Below are 23,149 nucleotides of genomic sequence, written 5' to 3'. Positions count from 1 at the left end.
GTGTGTCTGTGTTTTGCAATGCTGTTTAATACCACCAGCAGGGCTCGCCGAAGAAACTGATCACCGTCTCTCGTGTGTCGCTGTGGGAATTTCGCGTGAGTACATTTGTTCGAACGATTCTAAAGTGGCTGGTGTGTCACAGTGATTCGACCTGTGTAGTTTTTGCCCGGTGCATAAAGAACGCGCTTTCGAATTGCGCGGACCGGCGTGCAGCGAACCCGCATGCACGCAGTTGTTGCCAACGTCACTGTATTATTACCCTGTTTCCCCCCGTTTGTCCTGGTTTTAAACTTTGGTGGTTATTCGCTGATTATGTACGTTATAGTGCCAAACAAGGCCGTGTTTTCCTGTCTGGCCTGCTAGCTCAGTCGGTTAGAGCGTCGTGCTAATAACGCGAAGGTCGTAGGTTCGATCCCTGCGCAGGCCATATTTTTTTTTTTTCTTTTTTAAACATGTTTTTGCTGATCGTTACTTAGCTGATGCGCGTCCCAAGGAAAATTGTGGCATCGCATGAGCTGAGGCACGTCTTATGACGTATATCTGCTGAAAATACGTGCGCTCCATAAAACGCATGGAATGCTGCAAAAGGCATTTTGCAAATGCAAGCGTCCTGAGTCTCCGCAGCTTCAACTTCTTTTGCTTTGCGGAAACAATATTGCCACATCGTATGGCACCCGAGCGCATCAGTATACGAATTTCTGTAATGACACGTATGTGAGAGTTCCAGGCGTAATGGGGAATCAGAATTTTAAAAGGTGCATATGCTTGACAGCGTTCGAACTTCCTGCGCTCAACCACTGCATCCCGCCTTTTTGTGCGTTGTCGAGCATGTATTGCTGCCTGTATTATTTTTTTTCCCCTCTTTCTCTTTTCTCTTGGGATCCAGGAGGGGTTGGAGCGCTTCGCATTACTTCGCACACTTCTGGCTAAGGTGCTGATATGTAGATTACGTCGTGCATGGCTTTTTTATGTGGTGTTAGGTGTGGCTGAAGTAGATTAGCATTTAGTTTGTTGTACTGTTTGAGAAGTTTTAAAAAAGGTGTGACTATGTGCATTGAATCCATGGCTGGCCCACCTGGGGGCTGCAGATTAACGGCAGATTAACGGCAGATTAACCACCTGGCAATTCTCAACTGGCACTGAAATTTCGTGCCTGCTTCTGTTTTCAATAACATCTCCAGAAAGCAGCATAGAGTGGGCTGCAAATTTTGGAGCCACAGCTAGCTAGCGTTTCAACTTTACACAAAGATTGCAATTTGGGATCTCTTAATTGCTAAGGAGATCCAAAGGGATATGAGATCCCTTGGGATACTAAGGGAACCAGGGACACCAAAAAACCAGAGAATTGCTGCTGCTTTCATTATTTTAAACTGAAGCTCTAAAGGTTAGCCGAAAGGAAAATTCAGTGGTCCTGTGCACGCAGAAAATTCCTCCAGCGCCACCGAATACAGTAAGAGCTCGTTAATTTGAACTCGGTTAATTCGAACTTCTGGTTAATTCGAACTTCCGGTTAATTCGAACTCCCGATAATTCGAATGCGCCGGTATCCAGAACGGTTCATTCGAAGTATGATCTCGTGGTTTCCATCACTCCTCGCTGAAGAAGTCGGCACAGAGTGATCACAGTGTGTTGCAGATCCAAACCAAACCAAATTTACCAGAGATGCAAAACAACAAAACAGAAAAACAACAGCGTGGCACGCGCTACAATCCTGCAACAGCTTATTTCGCTTGTACAGAGGGTGCCGCACCACCGGCGCCAGTGCTCCGGCGCATGCCATTATTATTTACAAAGCATTATTTATGAAATCACCTGCCACAAAGGTCTAGTAGATAACGAGTCCAGAGGTGGCTTCTTCGGGTTCTGCCCACGCAGTGTGGTGCAATTTCCGTTAAATCTGGCGCCCGTCCGATAACAAACTCCGCCTAATTCGAACAATTTTATGGTCCCCTTCGAGTTCGAATTAACGAGCTTTTACTGTATAAGCATGCGTGAAAAAAAAACAGCTTGGAGAGAAGTTAGAAGTAAGGGGAGAGAGGTTGACTGGGTTTATCTCTCTGGCTGCAGAGCGCACACACCGATCTACTGCATGAAGCGCAGATCAAGCGATAGAAGCGGGCAGGCAAGGGCGTAGCCAGAAATTCTGCGGGGGTGGGGTGGGGGGGGGGGGGACGTCTAAGGTTGCACTTGACCTTCTACATGTGATTTTTCAAGGCTCTATGTGTTCCTGTGTAGCTTCTCCGTCCTGTCCAGGAAATGAACCCCCTTTTATCGTAACAATGTGTATAATAAGCACATAACTACATAATAACTGATAATATACTGAACTATTGACTCAAATTTATAGCTATTAACTGCAAATACATAACTATTAACTGTCACAAAACAAGGAAAATGAAATGTTTCATAACAAAATTTATTCACAAACGTATTCCGAGAATTGTGGTAGTTTTCTGTTTTGTCTACATAAGAAGAAATAGCACTTAAAGGAAATATGGAAATGCAGAACAAATATGAACGTATGTGCTTAACAAACATGGAAGCAAAGAACAAGTACAGAACTGATTCATCTAAAACGATCAAAGCACAGAAGCGGACATAATAAACGTGCAAAGCACGAAATGAACAACTTGTGGGTGGACGATTATTTTATTGTCACTTTGTCATCCAAGTATCTTTTCTTTCATTTTTTGCATACATTCAAAGATTAGACACAAATCTCAACACCTCTGTCTTTTCTTGCATAGGAGCAGCTTGTCAACCGTCACATACTGCAGATAATTACAACAGAATTGAGTCACACAAAAAATACGTCGAAATGTGCAGTTGTGGTGAGAAAAAGTGAGAAGATTATATTTTGATCAGGGCAACAAAAGTGTCACTGGCAACAAAGTGTTCATTTATACTGAGAATACCCATTCCACATGGTGCGAATTTACCTGCGAATTCGCTCCTGCAGCACCGCTCGTGCAGCAAAACCACCTCACCAATTTTTGTAGCTGTGGCAGTAGATCGTTCTGCCGCACTAACCGTGCCGCAGCAGCAAATTTGAAGGTAAGTTCGCAAGTAGGGTTGCCACCTGCCCGATTTTGGACTGGCCCGACCGGTTTTTTAATCAGCAGGCTGGTTGCTGGTCCATACTTGAAACTGGCTGTCATTGGCCGGTTTTTTGGCCCTCATGCCGTGATTATGTCTGTTTTGGCGTTTTATAAGCGTCAATTCAACAACTAAGACGACAAACATGTGTCGACAAGCTGCGCAAAGACACGCGAGCAGAGAAAATACACGGGCGAGCGCGCTTCCTGAGATGGAGGGGGACCTAAGGGAGGAACAAAACTATGAAATGATGCCACCGCGGTCAGCAATTGCGATTACTGTGCAGTGAAGCACATACAGAGCAATAACCAAGAGCTCTTTCAATCACTTACAGTACAAATGTTACGTTGATTTCTCTCTAAGAAAATGCTACAATATGTCAAAATGTGGCGTCTTTTTTTTTTTTTCAACACAAATTAAACATTCTATATACCACGCCCCTCCACCCCCCCCCCCCCCCCCTTCTCCCGAAGGGCCGGGTTTTTTTTTTTTTTCGGGGAAAGGTGGCAACCCTATTCGCAAGGGGGTGAAGTCTGAAGTCGTTAGAGCACGTGGTTTTCAGTGGCGGCCCCATGGCTGCATGGCGGCTGTTACTGAGGCAGCCAGGCCTGCTGTTTGTTCGGAGCAACTCTCCATTGTGTCTCGGAGCGTTAGCTGGCAGGACACCCCTGTGGATGAAGGGCGTGCATAGGGGTTAGGTACGCCAACAGGGAAACGGGCCGCGAAGGAAGGGTAGGTGCGCTTTCTGGGCAGGATTCCTTGTGTTCTAGGCAAAATCCTAGGATGGTTTCCTGTGTAGGTGGTTGGCTTGGTTGCTGTGCATGACAGCGCGACAAAATTTCAGAGGGGGGGGGGGGGGACTGAAGCCCCTTAAGCCCTCCTCTCCTCCCTACGCCCCTGTGGGTAGGGGCGGAATCAACGGGGCAGTGGCAAACACCGGTCACCCATTACTGCACAATGGGTATGCCAAGCATCGCACATTCTTCCGAAGGGCAGGCAGCTTGCGATCAGCGACTCCGCGAGCAGGAATAAGAATGAAAGAAAATACCAAAAACATGCAGTGCATTGTATAATGATAAAGACTTGGATGAATGATAAGAAGGAGTAACATAGGTTAACCATCTGTACAGAGTGAGTACACGGGCACATTTTTTGAACAGCAGATACCATAAATTGCAACCTTTGTGCAAAATTTCATTGCGAAGGATGCAGCGGTTTGTGAATTGCAATTTTTTAGAGATGTTTGTTGTTTGAACATGCTTTGGATCCTCTACATAGCCAGAAATTGAACTGTCCAACTCAGGCTGACTTCATGACACATTGGTGCTATTTTTTAATGAACATACGAGCTTTTTTTTCTCTTTGTTTGTCTTTTTCCTTAAATTGGCTGCAAAAATTACCTTTCTAAACAGACAGCGTTGCGACAGAATGCAACGAAATTTCCTTGCATATGAAAACTGTGCATAGCTGCTCAGCATGAGGTCGCGGGTTCGATTCCCGGCCGCGGCAGCCGCTTTTCTGATGAGCCGAAAAGCAAAAATGCCCATGTGTACGAGATTTCGGCGCACATTAAAGATCCCCAGGTGGTCAAAATTAATCTGGAGCCCTCCATACCTACGGCGCGCCTCACCGCCTGAGTTGCGTCGGCACATTAAACCGTACAATAAAAAAAAAGAAAACTGTGTATAAGATATCCAAAGCTGATACCCGAAAACACGTAAGGTTTAAACACACTATGAGGAATTTCACTACACGGAAAAAAAAAACTGAAAAGAGCTTTTAATTATGAAGTCTAGTGTGTGTGGTGTAATTTGCACCACCATTAAAAAAGGCTCGTCAAGGTAGAATAAACAGCTTGACTAAGAGTACGCAGCAAAATAAAGCCTCTCCATACTGCCCTACGCCATGGCCATAAACATGATGTAGGTGCTCTACAGCAAACAAGACTATAATTCCCCTACATAGCTCCCTACAGGAGCTATATAGAGGAACTCTAAACAAGACTGTCAGACACTGTTGTCTTGCCTGTCTGGTCGCACTGTCTTGTAACATTTAAAGTGTGGCACCTAGTTCATCTTTATACATGCGGAATGAATGGAAATTCATTACAAAAGCAAGTGAGGGAAGTACTTCATTGAATCAGAGAGAGGGGGACGTGTCTCAGTATGGCAGCTCTGCTAGTGGGTAGCTTGGCTAGGTGACAATCACTGAACAATCGCAGAGCAGATGAAGTTTTAATTGTGATTGCTTGCGAGATGTTGCGGATGGCAGGACCCGAGGTATGACAACAGCAGGGACTAGCCCATGCAGGTGTGGCGGGTGTGAGAATTGTGTTGGTTTGAGCTTGCTGTTGGTTTGGCCCCTGCGTGCTCCCTAGGGAGAAGCGAGTGTAGGATTGGGAGCTCCTAACGGTTAAAAGTTGCTAAGGAGAGCAAACTTGCAGCAGTTTAGAGTAACGGAATGCTGAAATGAGTTTGCCGAAGTTGTATTTGTGACTGAATTGTGCTGTTTAATTTGTTCAAACTATTATTGACTATTTGGCAGAGGTCGAGAGCCTTTGTTCGTCTGTAATGTGTGGCAGAACAGAAAACACCACTTGCAGTGCTGTCTGTGGTGGCCACAACTGTTATAATGACCTTGCACTGATTTTCAATGTGATTTTGTATAATCTCAGCCCAAAGTTACTTTTTTCACACACTTCATGGTTAATATCAACTTTCTTTGGTCACACATAGGTTGTAAAGGTTAAGATTGCTTCCAATTACCTAACTCTGCCCTACGGATTCGCCACTGTGTAATCATAGCTGATGCCAGCAGATCTGCAAGAGTAATGAAGTGAGTGAAGCAAAGCTTTTGGCCCCACTTTCTTCATTTAAAAAAAGTCTGTGTATCGGCCGAAACGAACGGATAATATGGCCGGGCTATTGTACACGTCAGTAAAATAATTAACATTTTCCAGCGTCTCTTCAAATGATGCATGATGGTACAGCATAATAACGTGATGGATATATTTAAACATAACACATTTCTACAGAGATGACAAACGCTCTCTGGTTTTATTGGGGGTTTGTTTCTTGCGTATGCAACAATTTGAATGAGATTGTGAACATCCCTATCCCTATAGCCACTTTTTATTTTATGCGACGTAGAAAGTAGTATCATGGTCACTTTTTAAACATTATCGAAGGGTGGGATGCGCTCTCAGGGTCATATTGGAGTGTCTACAATTGCAAATTCCTACATCGAACGTAGTCATTTGGTTCTAAATTGCTTGCTTGACACATATGCAGGTAGGGAAAGTTTTGTTTTGGCCATATAGCTGGTTCTTTAGGGGAGAGGATGTTGAAGTTATGTTTTTACTTGTTATCTGTGCTAAAATAGAAAAGTTTTGTACCTTGTTTTTTTTTTTCCATTTCTTTTTCACCTTGTGAGAAGATTTTAGTGTTCGAAACTCTTGTCAATCATACGCTTGCTCAAAACCATGTAGACACTCCAAAAGCCCATGAGCACTTTGTACGTGCTGCATTCCTGAAACCGCTACGCGACACTGTTTCTCGCCCTCCATTTTTTGGCGGTGGGAGCAACAGTGCATGCACAGGCTAACCAATCTTGTATCGTCACTGCATTTTACAGGTGCCCGGTGCAGTCTCGGCCTCCAAGAAGCCCGTGCCCCAGTTCATCAGTCAGGCGGTGTGTTTTGCCCCGCCCGTTTCGAGTTTCCCGCCACTTGACAAGTGCTGCCACCTGCTGAAGCCAGCTCACACCGAGTGGGCAGTACTGTCAGTTTGCAGAGGTTGGTAGTACATTTTTCTCTATCTTCAAAAAAGCCGCTGCGCTCACCTGTCGCGGTGCATTTCTGTGAAATGCAGTTCTGTGTGTACAGCATATTGCTTGGTGTAGCAATTCGGCATGGGCACTGCACCCGAACTACACCCAAAACAAAAACCTAACTACACCCAAAAAGAAATCTAAAAAAGCTGGGTGACACAGCAAAGCGCACTCGCTAAGAAGCAACAAAACAGTGCATGGGAAGTTCTGAAGGTGTTAAGAGACTTTGCTATCAAGGTTGACATGGTTGCAAAAAGTGTTAAAAACTGGTGTCTCAAAAGCGGCAAGCTCTAATGCTGGGGCACACGAGGGTCTTATCGATGTTCATGAGTCGATGACTTGCATAAACGATAGCTTTCATCGGTAGGAGAGAGGTGTCGAGGGGTTCCACCGCGAGGTAGGCCAATTGAGAAGCCCCAGAATTCTCCCTGTCTGAAAAAAATATATATATATATCTGGGGCACCACGAGCTTAGACAGCTATGCTAGAAGGGAGATTGTGGAATTGAAAACAGTACAGCTCCAACATGAATCCTGAGGTCAAGGGGCTTACTCCTGTTGACAAAGAGGACTATGCACAAAACAATTGGGGCAGTTGCTATTTGAGGAAGAGCTGTGGCCTCAGAGGGCATTCATGTGAATGGTGTACAATGCAAACACAAACTGAAGTCAAACATGGTGCAGTGCTTTTACACGAGAACAGCTCGAGACAGCTGGCTTGCAGCAGCTAGGAAGACAGAGCCAAACTCTACCCTATTCGGCCTTAACAAAAACAAATATAGCATACATTAACCCTTTCACTGTCGGGTGTTTCTGGCCGTGACACACCCCCAGTGTCAGCTTGGTTTCTGAATTATGAGGGAAGGAATGTAGCGATGTATTTGATTATGATGCTGCGTTAAAAGGAAAGAGCGTGGATGAGAAATCGCCTTTTTTCTAGATATTTACAGTTTGCCGTGCACATTTCCGGTACGACGACCCCACCGTTTCAATATCAGAATCTGACGCTGTGGAACTCACACCCCTTCCTCAGATGAAAAACTCTCAGAATGGGAATCCAAGCTCAGCTCGTATTCGGATCAGAATCAAAGAACCATCGCTGCTGTCCGCAGTCGAAGTCCCTGCGCGGTCAGCAACCCGAAAGTAACAGCACGCATGGAGAAGCACTTTCAGCAGCGTGCACAGCGCACAGAAATGAGCAAGCGAAAGCCGCGATTGAGTCATGTTTCAGTCTGTTGGAGAGGCAACGGCGCACTGGGCTAACCTGGCGTGCCCTAGCAGATGTGGGAACAGAATAAAAAAAGAACCTAGAAACCTGTTGCAACCGTAATCACATGTGTGCCACATGGTCACTCATCCCGACAGAGTACAGCACGCAGTGCGACCAAGCCCCCCAGCAATGATGGGTGGGCATGGTCGCTCCGTACTCTTCAATATACCGTCAAGAGAGCTAGCGAGTGAAAATTTGAGCTACTAGAAAGATTCGACAGATGGTGTGAACAGTCCAGGCGCACCCAATTTGCACTATGGCGCGAATTTTTGAATGCACAATCGTGAATGTACCGGTACGTGAATGACTCTGTAGAGGAAAAATGCGAGAACGTACTGGTACGTCAGAATCACAAGGCCTGGAAAAAGAATGACTGAAGACTTTTCTGGGCAATCTAAGGAAATATACTTCCATGAAAAGCTGAGAGTTCGCTCGTCGTGCACGTCACATGTGACTGAGACCTGGTAAACGTGGTCAGATCAAATTCAGTGCACTGCATCAAGGAAACCGAAGGGCAACGTACAAACATGGACAAGAACATGTGTATGCATAGACGAATCGCTGGTGCTGTTCCTTTTTTTGTCTGTACTTCACACCGCGGTTGTTTCCAGATTGCAAGACAACTTCCAGCTTCTAGTTAAGCTTTTAGAGAGTTTTAGTATAGCGTTTTGTGCCTGTGCATACGTTAAACATTAAGTTTTTGCAGCACGCTACGTCAGCATCGTGCAGAGAGTTTTAGTACAGGACTTCATCAGTTTTGCTTTGCGGCCTGCTAACACTTTTGGCGGCACCTGTACCGAATGCGAAGCGGCACTCATCTGGCCGAATGAGCACCCGGAATTTTGCACGAGTACCCAACCAGTGAAACCAAACGCCTTCCCGTTATAGTATTGAATGCAAAACGTGCACAACATGATAGAAATATTCTCCTACATAATCACACTATAGCGAAAGCATTGAAGGCCCGAGGTTACTTGTTTTGGCGATCGCACACAACGTGCAGGACCAAAGGACTGGGTTTCACGTATAGTACATTTTATTTGACTCAAAAACAATTCAGGAATGCATTTCGAACACACATGACATAACGGTGTAACTGCTTACACTGCGAGGCAGAAGCACAATGTTAGATGAGTAGAAGTACGGATGGCCGGGCGGTAGGAAGTGACTACCGCGAACAGTAGGCCATCAGGCCCGCGGAAGACATGAGAACATGTCGAGCCGTTTTCCCAGAACAAACTGTGTTTATTTTCACAAACCGGCCACTCGCCGCTGTGCCAGGCTTGCTTGGCTGAACATAAACTATCAGCGCCGCATGGGGGCGCTGCACATGAGCTAACAAGGTAACACACAAAAATAAAATGAGGTCTTTTGCCTTTAGCCTGTCGTAAACATCACACTTAATTCATGTGATTTGCGGGGTCGAACGGCAAGTCGACCCTGGCACAAGCCAAGAAGGCTTTTAACCACACACACTAAGTTGAGTCATCGCTAGTGATTGCTCATTCCGAACATAGCAAGCACAGTCTTAGGAGCACACTGTCGCCTTCGACCGTGAAGCGAACTCGTCAACAGCTCGCACACACTATCCGACACCGGCTGCAGGAGCTTTGCTCGGGCAGTCAGCGATGCCACGATAGTTTCGCTCACCTCGATAGCAATGTGCAATCCACGCGAGCTATTTCAGAAGACAGGAGCGAAAAAAATTACGCCCACCCCCCCTCATGGGAACCCTGGTGTGATGCAACGCATCTCATGGGGGGTTCCATTGGCGTTTTCCATAGTATTGATTACGCTTATAGCAGGGATTCTCACGCGAAGGGGAGGTGGGCGGACAACCGTCAACTGAGACCGCCGGAGCGCGGGCATGCCGCTTTATATTCACAGCGCCCGAAGGAGAGGAGAGCGCGGAGAGAGAGAGTACTGCACATGCGCAGCGCCGCCCACCGGCGCCTAGCAACGGAGTGAGAGCGCGCTGCGCCAACCCGCAGCTGTTTGGGAGAGAGTGTTCGCTATCAGAGAGAGGGGAGGAGGAGAGGCGCAGCTGTGCGGACAACGCCGGACAGACGCAGGAAGGACAGAGGGGCGAGCATGAGATGCGTTGCATCTAAAAAACTTGTTCTATAAGAGGCAAGTTACTGCACACAGAGGAACAAAAACGTTGAGGTGCTCCGCTCTACCTGATGCCATGTTGTAAACACAGGGACACGCAAGGGCTGTTGCGCACACATACTACTTTGCTGAAATAGCATGCATTCGTTTTACGGCCACTAAACGCAAAACCAACTTTGCCTACTGCGCATGCGCAGTGCGACTGACGCAAGGGAATCACAAACGGTAACACTTTACGTAGAGCTGAAAACACTATACTAAAACTCCCTTTGTGTCAACATACATAAGATTCCTTGCCTGCTTTATAATGTAATGGGCACATGCCCCCCAAAAATTTAAACTTAACTTTAAAAAGCTTAGAGAAAGTTTTAAAAAATTGGCTCAATGCAAGTCTGGCTTTAGTTTAATTGTTGTTATTGCAACGTGGCGTGGCAAGCAAAACAGTTTCCCTGGGTATACACTGTCTTCACTTCCACCGGCTCTAGGACCACTTGAAGTGGGATTGTGTGCTATGTTAAATAGGACATTGCTTTCCATCTATTTGACACTGCTTCATTGAGTAATACATATTGAAGAATGTTTTGTAAAACTTGAATTGGGAGTGGTAGATAATGCTGTGTGCTGCTGCTACCGCACCCTCCAGCTCTTTAATCACGCAGTTTTAAAGCGATATACATGCCTAGATTAAGTAGGCATATATGTCGGCACTAAGCACACCTTGTCTAACTAGGTGTGCTAGTTGCATGGTTATTTTCAGAAAATTAATACTGACACATCACGCTAGAGCACTGCACGGGCCTCATTTTAAGGCCTAAGGCTGGCCCGAGCCCGCATTGTGAAGCCCGAGCCCGACCCGGGCCCATAACACCAAGCCCAGGCCCGGCCCGGGCCCGAGCATTCATAAGTGAGCCTAGCCCGGGCCTGGCCCAGGCCTGGTCATTTATTTTTGAGGCTAGGGAGGGCCCACATGTGTGTGACCATACCCGGTCTTAGACGCTGAAGAAAATTTGTTTATTATATTTGGTCCAGTGTCTTCGTAGCGGGAAATCAGACGGAGCATCTAGTCTGTACAAGCACATCATAAATTGAAGCGCAAAAAATAAGGGTTTAAAAGTGCACGTAGTTTAGCTTACACTGTCTGCAGTTCACACCACATCGGCGTAATAATAGCTCATATTCTTACACGAGAGGCCCCATCACCTTTGACGACCAGACTCTTGGCAACTTCACGTGGTTGTCTCAGTCACAAGTTGCTATTGCTGAAATTTCTTGCTCCCCATTTGAATCCACACGTATGTGCGTGCGTTGAAATATTTTCCCTGAAGTGGTTGTTAAAGAAGCCATGAAGAGAAAACACAAGTTTGGTTCATTCGAAAGATTGCCTCGTTAGAACCACACTGACACCACTTTTAACACAAACTTCGCTCGAATAAGCTACATAATTAGGAAAAAAGGGAATGACCATGCGACCCACCAGCTCATTTCCCGCAACAGAACATATGATGTCACATTAGAATGCTCTGCGATTGGCGGAGGCCGGCAAAAGCAAACGCAAGTTAGGCAGGGCTTACCAGTTTGCATAGTGAGCTATATGCCCGTCAAACATGCTGCACATTCCTTTTATGACACTAAAAGGTGGAGTAAACAGTTGAAATTCCGAACAAACACGCAAACGTGTACGCCAATGCGTACGAAACTACCGCCGGCCGAGCTCGACATCTCGCCATCGCCACCGTCGCGCAGACGAATTTTCGGGTTCGAGGCTCTTCGGGGCCAACGAACCGTTCCAGCACGTACAGCCGCGACCTTGCTTGGTATCTTAATCCCTTGACAGGAGGTTGGCCGTCATATCGCCAACCAGCAAAGGTAAAAATAGAAGCGAGGGGAGTAAGGAACAGCAAGAAGCGACGAGATAGTGCCAGTCGTCGCAGAAGTTTCGGAATGGTGTTGGCTTGCTGCTGTCGTTACGAGCTCATTTCCAGTTTACAACCACTGGAAACTTCAGTTTGTTCGAGTACTTTTCAATGAAATTTCGTTGCTGCGTTTTGAAATGCCCATGTAGTACGGGCAAATCGTCGAGGGAGTGCAACATCCCCGCCGGTGAGGAGATCTCCTTTCATGTGCTGCCCAATGACGAACCTCAGCGAAGCAAGTGGCTATGTTTTGTGAACTTTGCAAACGGAGGAGAAAGGGAGCTAAAGGAAGTACGAGTGTACTCGCTTCATTTCCGACGAAGTGATTACGGCAAGGGCCCTTGCGTTATCTCACTCCTGGGAGATGCTGGCACTCATCGCCGACTTCGTGAAATCACCGTCAAAGCACTCTGAGCTTGGAAAAAAAAAATATCGTACGCACCGCGCATTGACGTTCGTATCTTTTTGGTCGGAGCAGAGAGCTTGCGCGAACGGCTTTCCATACACGACACCGGCCAACTTGCGTAAGCGATACTGCTACTGAAATTTAACTATTATTCACCGTAATAAAAATACGGCACATATGTACCAGTCTGTATACGTCCGTCGCGATGGGGCTGACGAGGCAGCGGTGCCAACGGCTGGGTGTTCGTCTGTTGTGGCTATCGCGGAATGGTCGCTTTCCAGTCCATCCACGTACCCCACAACTCCTGCCGCTCGTGCACTTAGAAGCATTGAGCGTTCAAGTGGTGTGAGGTTATTAAATGCAAGCCCGAGCTCCCCGGCGAGAGTTTTGTTCTCCGGATCAGGCAATTCCATGACTAGGGCTGCGGGTGCACTAGGTTTTACTAGTATTTTTAAAATGGCCACCGTCTCGGTTTCGGCACAAGTTCTGGTTCCTGTCTGACTCCCACGTGTGGGTGCTATATGGAGTTGACATACTAAGTATCTGTACCATGGACCGGCTCGTATGACGCCATTGTTCACGTCACAAAATGTGCAATTTAGCGGGAGATTTAAAATTTTGGCTTAAATTGCCTTATTTCTCAGTGAATAAAGCATCATTTGCTTCCGGGGAAGCACTTGGGGTACTATGAAACACCTAATCTTTCGAATAAAACAAACTTTTGTTTTCTCTTCATGGCTCCTTTAAGCGGTGGCGCTTCTCGAGCACACGAGTTTGATTTCCCGCCACGGCAGCCGCATTTAAATTGGTTCGACATTTAAAACACACATACATAGACTAGGTTCACAGCTCCAGGGTGTCTTAATTAATTACTTCCCTGCTAGGGCACTCCTTGTAACCATATCTTTGATATGTTATACACCAAAATATAAAATCTTGATGCAAGACATGAAATGTCATTAAAATTACAGTATAGGGAGTATCAGACCTAGCAAAACACGTTTTTAAAACAATGTGTACAACTAACATCAAGAAGCGCATAAAAGTAAACTCAGAATATTCATTTTTATGCTCTCTTCTACACTTCATGTCGGATTTAGTAACGGCTGGGCCTATGAACTCAACCCTGAGCCCGGCCTGGCCTGCGGGCCGGGTTCGGCCTGGGCTTTCAGGCCGGCCCGGGCCTGTGCAGTGCTCTACATCACGCATAATGTAAAGTAAACACCCCTCATCTTGTAATCACTCGACATGGTGAATAAGATACGAGAACCAGCACATGTTACCGCTACTGCAAGTGTTCTTATTGATCACACTCTCAGTAATGTTGATTTTGCTGTCTGTACGAGTGTTCGCAAGGACGCGATAGTTGATCGTTTATTTGTATTTGTTCACCATGCAAAAGTGACCAGCTAGAATAGGAAATCATGTTGAACAATGTTCCAGAGAAAACTAGATTATGACTGCTTCGTTTTTACTTGCAGCCTAATAGAACAAACATTTATTCCACAGTGTCAGTGTCAGCACCATTTATCACCAGTCTCTATTACAGTTTTAAAAATGCAGTAAGAGCCACAAAAAGAAAATATATCATAAATATATCAGGCGAGTTTATTTACTTATTATTTATTTTTTATTTAGAACGTATATTGGGGTTTTGAGATGACCAAGCAGGAGAGGCACAAAAAGTTCTGGTAGCAAACACATCTGAGCGTGATAAATTATAATGACAACACGCATACACAAAATGGAAAGGGAAAAAAATTGTAAATGGTACAGAGCTGTAAGGAGGATCTTAAACATGGCCTAACACAATCTTCAGGACAGTACAAAGTAGATCTAGCAACCTAATACAGATTAACAGTAAACGATAAATAATTGGGGCATAACAAACAAACAAACAATCACAGCACAGACAATATATGGCACGTCTCTGATATAAAGGCAGCTGCTGGTAATGAATTCCACTCCGTTACTGACCGTGGAAAAAAAAAGAAAGTTCGAACATATATGTGTGGGCTCAATATGGAAGCAAATTGTGCGTGCGCAAATATCTCATGGGGCGAGATTGGAATGCGTGGAAGTGTACCGGTGCATTTACCTTTGTGGAACCAGTATAAAGAGTAAACAACCACTTCAGGCGAGCAACTTGGAATCTCTCTTCCGGGGATGAAATGTTGTTTTCCACCATTAGCAAAGCTGGTGAGTCAGTGGTCTTTTAATGGCTAAAAATGAACTGTATAGCGTGTCCCTCGATGACAGTATACTCGGGCATGTTATATCTGCTTCGGAACTACACTGACAAAAACTTCTTGCCAGCTGCTAAATTTTATACAAGAAGCATTCCACTGCAGCTAAAATACACCAGAGTTATAGCATATGCTTGTTTCGTGCACGGCTTACACATGTTAGGCTTTCTGCACAGCTTCAGTGTAGTGCAAAAAAGCCAACCTAAGGGGGCATACCTAGCGATCAAGCTTAAATGCGTGCGTGTCGTGTGGCAGGGCTAAATTTTACTGCTGTATTGTTTGAACTAGGGATGCATTGCATGGGGCATTGCCCATAAAATCAGCCTTTGCTCGATAAATAAACGTTTATTCTCTCTCTCTCTCTCTCTCTCTCTCTCACTCTATTATTCGAAAACTTCAAATATTTCAAACAGTAACACTGTGTTGCGAATGGAGTCAAATACAGTCGAACACGGATATATCGAACTCCAAGGGGATCGCGAAATAGTTCGATATATGAAAAATTCGATATAAAAAATGTGGGCTCTGAGACCTCACCTAAGGCGGACGATCACTTACCAATCGTCGCATTCAAGAATGACAACTAATTCCGCACTCACGACGCAACAGGACGCTTTATTTCCGTGAAAAAAAAATCGCTGATCTTGGCCTGCTTCTTCGTCCTGGAAATGAAATTAAAGGCGCTGGTCTCAATCTTCTCGAGGCTGCACAACTAGAAAATTCCAGCAGTACGCTACGCCTTCACACACCATGCACAACACGCACGTAAAAGAAGAACAGCGCGCACGTACCACAAGAACTTTGAAGGTAACGGTTCCAAGGCTCTCTGAACGGACTCCAACAAAGCGCTCGCGATGGTCATCTCCAAGAGAAACAGTGATCTCCGAAAGGTGCGGGACAACTCGCGAAACAGCAGCAACAGCAGCAAAATGCAAAAGAAGGAGGAGGCCGCCAGCGCCTTTGTTCCCTCTTCCCTTTCCATAGACGATATCGGGGGAAGACAGACCCAGAGAGAGAGAAAAAAAACTCTTTTTCGGGAAGCCGGGGAACGTACACAGCCAAAAAAAAAAAATACGTGCGCAGTCGGGCATCCCTACCTTTTCCGAGCGTTCGGGCTTGTGGGCCTAGAGAGATTTAGCATACCGTGCTCCGTCCGCTAACGCTACGGCAGCCGGTAGCGGGGCCCGACTGGGCAGGCGCAAATTCGTTCCGGTAGGGGGGATTAGTTCCGCGAGCCAGTCTTCGCCATGCCCGCGCATTCCCCCACATCCTCCTCAACCTCAATCGGGGGAGCAGCGACCGCCGAAGAGCACCTTCCAGCTCGCGCAGCGTTCGATATACCCAATATCGGGAAAAATACGGTTCGATATAAACGTATGAATTCCCATACTTTTACACAGAATTTTCAAGGGGATAATTTATGAGTTCGATATAGACAATAATTCGATATACCCGTGTTCGATATATCCGTGTTCGACTGTAGCAAGCACACCTCTAGTTTCTATGTACTTGCATTTCAGTCATCATTTAAATGAGCAGATCAATATTGCCGGTCAAATGCAGTCTTGCATTTGAAATGCTTATTAGCTTCTTTATTAATTGTTTGGTCGGTCTTTGTAGAGGAATTTTATTAAGACCATCTTGTACGTGGGCCGGATGAAAGCCATGTGGTTGTAGGTCCAAACACAATGTGTGTAAACTGTAAATATTGTAGAAGTACATAATAACAAAAATAAATAAAAGCCACCGATAAGCAATCACCCTATCACAAGTGTTTTTCTGAAACAGCAAGCTCTAGAATGAAGACTATTATGGCACATTGCCTGTATGGTGCTCATACGTCATTCAACGTTACTCACGTGTGACTAGAGTGTGCCCGGGGGCATGAAGCTGGGCCACGTTGTGGCAATTAGCGCTTGCATAGTGGTATGTGTAACTCTAGTGCACACTTCTCGTACAGTGCAGCTACAGTCGTTCACAAACGCGACATGAACGTGAGAATAGAGGCCAAACCAGACAGAGCACGCTTTCCCTTTCCAACTTGAGTCAAATAATCGGATGGCCCAGCTTAGTTATAATAATAACAATGACAGAGGTAAGTAATATGCACTTTGAAGCGATGAGTTATGGACAAATGACCAAGTATAAAAATGTATTTAACGTTTCGGAACCGCATATGCGTTCTTTGTTTGCTAAGTTAGACAAGAAGTCGTCATTTATGTAGCCAGCACATGACGGGATGATCTTGCATAGATGGCCAAAATAGTCCGGTCAGTACAGTGTACTTTCTAAATGTGCCTCAACTGTGTTATTATTTACATCGACTCGCCACATTCTTGGATTTTGGGTGTTCTCATACCCATTTTTTGTGCTCTTGTTTCTTTCAAGAGTAAGTGTACTGGACTCGCACTAATATTGACCGATGCTCAGCATCACCAGGGTTCCCAAACTTGTTCCTAATGCTGCGAGAAGAGGCTTCATGTGTGAAGGTGCTGCATGCGTGTCCAGCGCGTCATCTTAGGGGGCACAAAACATTTTTTTGCAAGATTAAATCGAAACAATACCAGACCATTGCATGCCCACAAGTAAAGTACCCATTTTATAACACGCTGGCTTTAAAAAAATACAAGCGTCTAGTGCACCACAACCGAGGAACCTGCGCTTTGCTGTTTCCCACCCTAGTAAAACCCTTCTAGCCAAATTCACAAAGCCTACGGGTTATCGTATACAAATTCAGGCAAACACACCTTCCCAGTGCCGCCCAACACAATTGAACACCAAGGGTCCTTTTATAGATGATGCATGAAAGCAAAAAACCTTGCGTTTGTAAAATGTCTGCAGTGAAAATGAAAAAAAAAAAAGAGTACAGGTGACATCTCCCTGTTTTTCAGGATCACGCGAAGTTTCAAGCCACCATGGGAACCCGGCGGCCCCAGACACAAATCATCGACGGCGTCCGGAGGTGCCTCTGGCTGGACCCCGAAATCTACCGGACGAACCTCGCGTTCCGTGCCTCCAGCGGCGACATTGTGCAGTGCTCGTTCCCCAAGAGCGGAACCCACTGGGGGCAGTTCATCATCCAGATGATTCTCAAGGGGGGCGAGCCCATCACCACGTACGTTGAGTTCTTGCAGAACATGCGCTTCATCGAGTACGTGAAAGCCGAGCAGTGGACGCCCACTCTTCCAGCGAGGTGCTACCTCACGCACGTGCCACTGCGTGCGGAGACCATGAACAGAGATGCCAAGTACGTCTACGTTGCCCGCAACCCCTGGGACGTGTGCGTCTCGCTGTATCACCAGGTGACCAACATGAGCGTGTACCAATTCCAGGATGGCACGTTCGACGAGTTCGTTGAGGCGTTTCTTGACGGCGACGCGGGCTACGGGAGCTACTTCGACCACCTCGCCTCGGGTTACCGACTGAAAGACGAACCCAACGTGTTCTTCCTCACTTACGAGGAACTCAAGGCAGACACCAAAGGTACCATCCTGCGGCTTGCTCGGTTTCTGGGTGACGACTACGGCAGCGTCCTGGAAAAAAACGAGGAGCTCCTTCAGAGGATACTGGAGTGGTCGACGTCCGAGCGCATGCGGAAAATAGCGGTCATGGACCTTCAGCTGCTCCGGACCCCCGAGTGGGCGGAGCAATACGGCAGGGTCACTGCTTCATGCAAGGAGGGCTACGAGGGAGACAGCACGAAGTACGGTGTGGTCAGGAAGGCTAAAGTAGGCGACTGGAAGCAGCACTTCACCGCACAGCTGCTGTCGCGCTTTGAGAAGAAGATACGGGACGAAGGGGACAATGCGTCCTTTATGCAGCTGTGGAAGGACATCCGGGAGGAAGCAATCGCAATGTCCAGTACCTGAACTTCATGAGCAGCTGTGGTGTGGGTACTGAAGTGATTAGAGGAGATTGCGGAAAACATGCTTGGAACTGGTTCAATTGCTTCTCATTTGTGCACCGTTCGGACTAGGTATTTTATAGTTGGTTGTGGCTTTACCACTGAAACACCCCAAGCAATCACCCATTGGAACCGCCTTCCTGAACTGCTTGTATTAATCCGTAACAATAAGTTTTTTAGATCAGCTTTGACTACCCACGTTTGTAATAATACTTGATTCTGAAATTTTCTTTAGCGCTGCTGTGCCTTGTTGTCCTCATTTTGTCGTTGGTTCCTAACTGGTCACCGACCTCGCTATTTCTGCCTCTGCATATAAGTAGCCAAATCCTTGCCTAATATGTATCGCATCATGAACAGTTATGTTGCGCCTTTTTCCCTATCATGTCCCTTGGGTATCGCTTTTCAAATGCTATCTCGCTATTCTAGAAACACAGGCTACATTATTGTGATTTTTTGTGCCTTTTGGCTTGATTTTGTTGTTGTGTTGTTTTCTTCTTTATTTTGATATGCACTCTTGTTTAAGTTGTATGCTTATTATTTTGTTGTATATCTGCACCTGTTATGCCCACACCCCTCTGTAACACCCTACCCGGGTAGCCTTGAGGGCACCCTTAAATGAATAAATAAATAAATATATGTCATGTGGGATAAGAACCACTCATTTCACTATATTATACGGGTAACTCTGGCATAGCTAAGAGGGAGCTGCATTTTATGCAGACATGACTACCACCCATCACATAACGCAATATCTACACCTTGAAATGATTGCACAATCTTTTTTGCAAGCGCACTGTTAAGATTGGCGAAACCTTAAATATCAGTGTGGATACTTCGAAGTGCCCGAAACATCGTGAAGCTTTGTGTACAGGCAAATAATATCACCATAAATACTTGTCTCTGTAGGGGCTCCTCTAGACTAATAAAAATTGTGTCCTTAAAATTTATCAGTGTGTAAAGCGGAGGTAACCAGAGGCAAGTTCCACTACAACCAAAATCCTCCCTTCAATACGTACGTTCTTGTTTTGAGCTCCAGTGATGCACTGAGTGATCGTTGTTATTATGACACTTGTCCGAAGTTCCAATTCCAGAGCATCTGCAACTTGTTCTAGCTTAAAATAATGCAAATACAAGGCAGTGTGCAGTGCCACTGTTGGCTTTATTAACCCTGTTGCTCCAATCTGCATAGCCTGTTTATATCCTCAGGAAGGAATAGTATTCACAAGGTGTGTCTCTGGTGTCCCCGAAAACCGCATGACCGTGCAATGAGTCGAGCCATGTGATATTTAGGAATTCACACAGATGCAACTATACCGGAGGGACAAAATGAAATTCCAGCAGGTGGGTGTGTGTGGGTGGGCTTTTTGTGATTCATTCATTCGTCACTCTCCTAAAATATGAGTAGGTACAGCAAAATCGAATCTGTGGCAAGCTATTTATTTCAGCTTGCCTGTTGTGCAGTGCAGCAAATGTGCCTTTCATGGTGTCTTGCAACAGTTTCTTTGATTCTTTTTTTTCTTCCAAAATATGAAATGCTTTTGGAGCATAGTAACAAGCACATAGGTGGCCATGAAGTGCCCAAGTGAAATATTCAGATAACTTATAACCCATCAGATAACTTATAAACTCACTCGAAAGATGTTTCTCAGTCTGGGCAGTGTTTGTGGGTTTGGAGGACGCCACTCAGTTCCTGTTGCAGCTATTCTATGCCTTCCTCCCAGTTGCGGCAATAAACACATTTGGCAGCCACCTCAAAGATCACAACAAAAGCAACGCAGAGACCAGAAAAGGTATCTGCTGTGACGAATGAACCATACACTGCTGCTCTAGACTGGCGATAGCTGGAGCTTTCTAAGTGCTAGCACGTATTAAGAAAAGAATGAAGGCTTTTATTGGCAGGTTTGCAGAGTATGCTTGACCTAACTCTCGGTGAATGTCCCACAGCAGACGATGCCGAGAAGCTGGTAACCGTATTGTGCTCCTACGCGAAAACAAAATCCCTGCCAACGTGTCTTACCAAAATTATCAGTGTAACTGAGTTTTCTTTGGTGAGAAAAGACGCTTTGGAGATGCTTTGGAGATGAGATAATCATCCCATCTCACTACAGTCATTCCCGTCCGGCGTTTCAGGCCCTGCCATTAGCAGAGCTGACCTCCCAGTTTTCGTTGGAAAAAAAAAAACAGCAGTGGCTTAGCTTGGCTATGCCAGGATATACGTAGCGTGAGCTAAGGTTCAGCTGGTTATTCTTAGCTTTCCTGGTTGTCTAGGATTAGCTTGATTATAATGCTTACTGCTGCTTCAATGACAGACACACGCGGTATACGCATTATGTGACACATGTATATTTATCAAGCGGCTCCGGCGCAGCGTCGCCAATCGCCCCAGAGCTAAGCTGGTTCCACAGGCGCACGGCGATGTTGCTGCGACGCATGAACCATCGGTTCCACACCCGGCCACCTCTCGCATGATCATCAAGTGGACCGGGCCGCCACGTGCGGAACGGAGGTCGGCGAAGACGCTGTGCGCGTGGGGTGTGTGAGATACGCCGGGCAGCGAGCAACGTTCTGTGCGCCGTGTAACGTCCCTGCTTCTCGCGCATGCACAGCACGGCTCTCCAGGAGCCACACGAAACTGCTCAACCTCAGCCAGTGTAGCTCACGCTACAATACTTCTCCATCTCTCACAAAACTGAATTTAAAATGGCTTGTTGCTTCAAAATGAAATTCAAGAAGAAAGTAATTCGCATAATTATTTCTGCTGATTTATACAGCTAGAGCGCCCTCCATTCCATGAGTGCCTGCTTTCGAACCACGATGTTCTAGATGTACAAGGTGTCGCACACGTCTGAAAAGAAAAACGATGTACTTAACTATGGAGTGTACCTACAGGGAAATTTCAAATCCAGAGAAGTTTATTGATAATTATTGTGGTTGTACAAGTTTCAACAATATATTCAGCCATGGTCCAGACTCTGTTTTTAAGCTGATGCAGTTAAGTATTTCCATGAGCTGACTGCTGCCTAAACAAACAGGCACTGAGTAAATATAAAGGCAAAAGGTAGACCCTGAATTCATATGAACTCATATTTGAGTGGCATGGAAATAAAGAACAACGTTTCAGACATGCAGCATGTTCTCGCGGCACATTGGTAGCTCAAAATGGCTACACCGATTAAATATTATAAAAAATGTGCTGTGGTATTCATAAGAATGTAGACAATATTGTGCCACACAACTCTGAAAATGTGGCCAGCATTCATTCTGAAAATACGTTATAATGGTGCTTCTAGCTTCTTTGTTCTTTTGATTTTCCTTTGTTTTTCCTTCTTTTAAAATATATAATTAATTCCCATTTTTGTTTTCTGTATCTCCCTTAAGGTGTGCTTATGGTCCGAAATAGTAAGAGAAATATTTCTGGCCTCTGCACCCGTGGTAAGGCCTGCTCGGTGCATGTGTTGCTCTTGCCTCTTAAAAATAAAGCTTGACCAACCCAACCAAATTTGTAGCCTCTTGAATTGCATTTTTCTTTCTGAATTCTTTCTTTTCACTTTGTCCTGTCTTAGAACGGCCCAAAATAAGGCACTTTTCAGCAATGTTTAATGATATGGCGTTAATATTGAAAATGCCTTAATTCACACAAATGTATGCATGCAACTTCTCATTCTCTGAGGGCAGAGCTGACGACGGGTGGCCAACAAGAGCAACAAATTACCTACCGAATAAACAAGGCATAAAGTTGGGGAGACAGAAAACTTGATAAAGGGTGCATGGAAATCTTGATAGAGAGAGAGAGTGGCCTCAGAAAACCAGGACATGAGCGGTTGGAAATAAACGTGAGAAGCCTTCATTTGGGGAGTGGAGTCTATAAGTGGAGTACATGCTTACCATGCTTATCATGGTGATTAGACTTGCGATTCACTTTGCCACATTTGCAATTCACCAACACCAACTTCTGCGCTTGCAAAATTCATCACTTAACTGAAAAAGAATGACCGCTGTTATGATGCGTCCATCCTATCACAATTAACGCTATTACGATGCTACATATTACGAAAAGGATGCTGTTACGGTCCCACATAGAAAAATGCGCGGCAAAGGGCTTTTCCGCACTGCTCCGGTGACGTGCGGCCAAACGGCAACAGGATGGGGAGGGCCGATTTTGTCCACTCTGTTCTCGGGATTCTGTCATTGAGAAAGAAAAATTCCTACAGTTCATAATGAAAAAAAAAAAAAGGAACATAGCAGGTTTCTATAATAAGATTATTACGGTCCCACATAGAAAAATACATTGATACGGCAGATATTTGTTACGGATGCAAATAAATTTAAACAGCGCTTCACTGTTCTTCAAAGATCGGTATCTTGTGACAGCATG

At 45.5% G+C, this 23,149-nt stretch overlaps 1 protein-coding gene and 1 non-coding gene across 2 annotated transcripts; both read left to right on the top strand.

The window, feature by feature from the left end:
• The first annotated feature begins 353 nt into the window (after positions 1–353).
• On the top strand, positions 354–427 carry Trnai-aau (transfer RNA isoleucine (anticodon AAU)). The gene has a single exon. It is a non-coding gene; the product is annotated as a tRNA-Ile (tRNA).
• A 17,301-nt stretch (positions 428–17,728) lies between these two features.
• Positions 17,729–19,555, top strand: LOC144147247 (amine sulfotransferase-like). Its single transcript, XM_077679329.1, has one exon. It carries the CDS (start codon positions 17,786–17,788, stop codon positions 18,737–18,739), a length of 954 nt encoding a protein of 317 aa, XP_077535455.1. The 5' UTR covers positions 17,729–17,785; the 3' UTR covers positions 18,740–19,555.
• Positions 19,556–23,149: the final 3,594 nt, after the last annotated feature.

The sequence above is a fragment of the Haemaphysalis longicornis genome, unplaced genomic scaffold (assembly GCF_048455015.1).
Source record: "Haemaphysalis longicornis isolate Haplotype H1 unplaced genomic scaffold, Haemaphysalis longicornis Haplotype H1 scaffold_7, whole genome shotgun sequence".
NCBI lineage: Eukaryota > Metazoa > Arthropoda > Arachnida > Ixodida > Ixodidae > Haemaphysalis > Haemaphysalis longicornis.
The sequence above is the reverse complement of the archived record's forward strand: the minus strand, read 5'-3'. Positions and strand labels throughout refer to the sequence as shown.

Excerpts from the sequence above, each read along its gene's own strand:
- LOC144147247 (XM_077679329.1), top strand. The coding sequence starts at position 17,786 with ATGGGAACCCGGCGGCCCCAGACACAAATCATCGACGGCGTCCGGAGG.